General features: G+C 44.1%; 1 protein-coding gene across 1 annotated transcript in view; it reads right to left on the bottom strand.

Annotated features, from left to right (window-relative positions):
• LOC101857539 overlaps window positions 1–3,408 on the bottom strand; it is a gene marked incomplete at its 5' end in the record, with an annotated part of 33,364 nt that extends 29,956 nt beyond the window's left edge. Inside the window, 1 exon segment of the mRNA XM_005112890.3 lies at window positions 2,570–3,408. Coding sequence (XP_005112947.2) covers window positions 2,570–3,408 — 839 coding nt within the window.
• Between the last annotated feature and the right edge of the window lie 1,095 nt (window positions 3,409–4,503).

A 4,503-nucleotide genomic window follows, 5' to 3' on the forward strand; every position in this document is an offset into this window, starting at 1 on the left:
ACACACATACAAACAAACACACACACACATACATAAACAAACGTACGTACACACACACACACACACACACATTTTGCCCCCCATTAAAAAGACGAACGTCTTTTAACAGACATTATTTTTGACGTGAAGTACGCAGCCTTTCCATGGTTTCCCCAGATGACCGGCCCGGCTAAAAGACGGACGCCATGTCGGAACGCCCAAGGAAGCCATGGCAACCAACAATGGCGTCCCCCTGGGAAGGGAGGGAACCCCTGGGTCGCAAGGAAGGGAGCAGCACTGTTTAATTGCGTGTACAGCAGAGACTTCAGACGACAACAAGGCCTGTTTGCTCCAGCAAGAAACGTAATAAATAGAACAGGGGAGGTAACAGAATTATCTTTGATTACTTTGCTGTTCGGAACCCGGAGTAGGTCCACTTTGGTAATTTGTTTTGCAGACGGCCGTAACAGGAGAAGCCATGCTTAACACAGGGAAAGACACGGGCAAGGTGGACAAGGGAGGAGAAAAAAAGAGAAGAGGGCGGATATTTTTGGACACGGAGAGGAAATAATCTCTTCTTTGTCAACGGCATTTTGCCGCTTGCCTTTTCATACTTTTCGTGGCAAGGGAAGCATATCAAGCGCGAAAACATCAGCAAGAACAAAGCAAAAGCAAACAAACAAACACACAGACGAACACACAAACAAACAAACTAACGAACAAAAACAAAAACAAAACAGAAACAAAGGAGAAAATCAAAGACAACTTAATATGGCCAACAGACATAAACGCCTCATCATAACAGCGGGGACTGCCAGTTACATAAAGGTAAAACACCACAGTCAGTAACCACAACAACCAATAAATAAGAAGAACAACAATAAAAGAAAAAAAATAATACACATTGAAACAATAGAAATCGTATCATAATATAAGAGAGAAAGAAAAAACAGCTACAAAGATTTTTAAAAGCAACAGCACTGACAATAGAAATACCCAAAACAGTATCAACAGCAATGATGAAAGACAACAATAGCAATAACAGCACTAAAAAAAGCACAGAAATTACGCATGAAGGAATGATAATAACAACAGAAAAACAATAACATTAAACACAAAAATAACAACAATGACATAAAACAACGACAAAAGCAGCAGCAACAAAAAGTTTTTTTTTAAAACCCAAAAAACAAACAAATAAGAGCCCCAAAAATTCACATATTACTTATCTCCTACTGCAGTAGCACCAGGTGCATTTAGAATAACATAGTTCATCTCCAACATCGGATCTAAGGACTCACAGATCATTTCAACATTAGTGACCTAGCTTAGTTTAGTTTTAGTAAGAGTTTTACGGCACTTGCAACACAATAAGGTTATATAAGTGCCGAAAATTAGAAGTGTTACAAGAGGGTAACAAACATAAAACATAAGGAGGAGAGATCAGGACGACAGCAGATGTTGATAGGATAAAAGGAGCAAACCACACCAGAGCACCCGCCAACCACCCACAGTGACCTAGTCGGACGACGGTACAACACAAACCCTGCTTGCTACTACAAGATGACCTCAAATTAATAAACTGTCACTGGGGGGATTTCATGGGTAAACTACAGACATAATTGTCGTGGACGGCCGTCTTCAATCGAGGAGAAAAATGGTTGTCTTATGCTTAGAGAGTTTGGTGAAAATGGTGAAATGGTATAGGTTTAACGCCCCTATCAACACTATTGGGTTATTTAAGGGGCGGGACCTCCTAGTCTAACGTCCGTCTCCGATAGGACCGAGCCAAGTGGGAAGTTCGTGTAAAATGCCTTTCCCAAGGACACAACGTCGGACCGAGCTGAGACTCGAACCCCCGAACTCGCAATCTCACGATTGCGAGTCCGGTAGCCTAACCACTAGGCTATCGACGCCACCTTAGAGAGTTTGACGTCTTGAACAGTGTCATTATAACATTATTAGAAAAACGTAACAGGACGGGGGGAGGAGGGGGGAGAGTCGGACGTGGTCTTTCGTACAGGTAATTGTCTTGAACAAGTGGATGTTAGAACAGGGTCAACTGTACTTTGACTACCCTGCCAAGAATCCCAGGACCTCACAACGACTGGAGACAAGGGTGTCCAATACCATGTCTACATTAAATTAAAACAGACTGATGTCGCAATCAAAACTTAATCCCCAAAAAATGCAAATAAATAAAAATAAATCAAATAAATAAATAAATAAATAAATAAACAAAGAAAGAAAGAAAGAAAGAAAGAAAGAAAGAAAGAAAGAAAGAAAGAAAGAAAGAAAGAAAGAAAGAAAGAACGAAAGAACGAAAGAAAGAAAGAACGAACTAAATAAATAAATAAATAAAAACAATTTTCAAAGGAGAGACACAAAGACAGTCAAGTGGGACAGAGAAAGACTGAGTGAATGAGTGTGCGCGCGTATGTGTGTGAGAGAAATAGAGGAAGAAAGAGAGGAAGAGAGAATAAAGAGGGATGGCGCCAAGGAGAGATACATAATTATATCGTATTCCCATGTTCTATCGTATTACATAACATTATCATTACAGCCTGGATTACTATCCATAATCACTCACCTTACAGGGCAGACAGACCAGAGCGCCAAAGTAGTGACCACTCGCCTGCTCCCCGCATACGTCACATCGCTGGCTAGGGTCCATCTTCGCGGGTGTGGCCGCCCCGTGGTCTCCTGAGGATTCCTCTCTCTTCCTCTTCCACCCTTTCCTCCCTCCTCCTGCTCCACCACCACCCCCTCCTCCTCTCCCTCCCTCCACTACCATCGCACTCTCCTCCAGTCTGGCCCCTCCTCCCCCGTTTCCAGTCCTCATGATATTCTGCTGCTGCTGCTGCTCCTGAATCAACACCGGGGTCTGTTGGCTGACGTAGTCATACTGCTCGCTCTCTGGGGTTTGAACCGCGTACTGCCCGGCGGGCGGCTGCGCGGGGGTATAACCTACAGCGTCCAGAGGCCTCGCTACATGCTGCTCCCGGGGAGAGGGCTCGCTGTAATGCTGGTGGTAATGCTGCTGCTCCTGGCGTTGTTGTTGCTGTTGTTGTTGCTGCTGCTGCTGTTGCTGATGTCGCTGCTGCAGCTGGTGTAGCTGGTGCTGGTGCTGTCGATCTTCCTCGCGGGTCTGAAACTGCTCTGAATGAAAGCGTTGACTTTCCGGCTGCAGCTGTCCGTGTTGCTGTTGCAGTAACTCTCGATGCTGCTGTTGCTGAGCGCCCTGCTCGTTCTGGTACTGATCAGGATGAAACTGTTCGGCTTTCAGCAGGTCTCGATGCTGTTGCTGTGGCTGTTGCTGTGGCTGCAGGTGATGGGGTGGCGGGGAGGTGGACGGAGAGTCGGAGTCGAGGAGATCGCGTCCGGCCTCGTCTAGGGATAGGTCGCTGTAGGAAGTCCCCCCGGGATCTGAGGAGGAAAAGACAGCACGTTAGTACAGTTTAATTTAGTAGAGCTTTTAGGCGCTCACAACAGCATACGGTCACATGAGCGCCAGGGGAGGATTTCAACAGAGAAGTCCTTACAGGGAATCAGACTTACTCTGCTCATCTCTCTAGCTTCAACAGCACAAAGTCTGCTTCGGCTATCAAGGCACCCTGGAAATAGCGGGTCACAAGAGAGTGATAAACAGACAAAAGAAGTAGAGGGAAAATGACGATAGTAAGTATTAGGAGAGTAAAAGAAGCAGTTCTCGTATACGGTTCAGGCACATTTATGAGCATGACATTGATAAATGAGCACATTTATGAGCATGACATTGATAAATCAGCACATTTATGGGCATGACATTGATAAATCAGCCCATTTATGAGCATGACATTGATAAATCAGCACATTTATGAGCATGACATTGATAAATCAGCACATTTATGAGCATGACATGGATAAATGAGCACATTTACAATTCTGCTGAGCATAAGAACATGTTCATGTCCCCCCTTTGGGAAAGGCATAAAGACACTTTAGTCAGTCGCATCGCCTCGGGGGGTCGGAATGTTAGTACAGGAACCTTAGACATTGTAAGAGGTTTAGTTTAGTAAGAGTTTTACGGCGCTCGCAACTGCATAAGGTTAAATGAGCACATGGTAAGAGGTTACGGCATTTGCAACACAATTAGGTCATATAAGTGCCGAATGTTAGAGCTTGTCTGTCTGTTTGTTTGTTTGAGTAAAGAGAAGCACATAGACACAATAATGGTTATTAGGTCGAGGGAAAAAGTAAGACAGACAGACAGACAAACAGACAGACTGACAGACAGAAACTGCAGGGGAACTGTAAATAAGTAAAACCTACCAGTAGTGCACTCAAACCGTCCGCTAAGATTAGAGGTAGTCACGAGAGGGTAACAAACAAAAACGAAAAAAAGAGGGGGTATAATGACAATAGATGTTTGATAGGATAGAAGGAGCAAACCACACCAGAGCACCTGCCAACCACTCAGAAAAAGAATCTATAAATAGACTGTTGATGACTTTGAAATGATGCTGGTCATTTAGTAATAGTCTC

The sequence above is a fragment of the Aplysia californica genome, unplaced genomic scaffold, assembly GCF_000002075.1.
Source record: "Aplysia californica isolate F4 #8 unplaced genomic scaffold, AplCal3.0 scaffold01471, whole genome shotgun sequence".
Lineage (NCBI taxonomy): Eukaryota > Metazoa > Mollusca > Gastropoda > Aplysiida > Aplysiidae > Aplysia > Aplysia californica.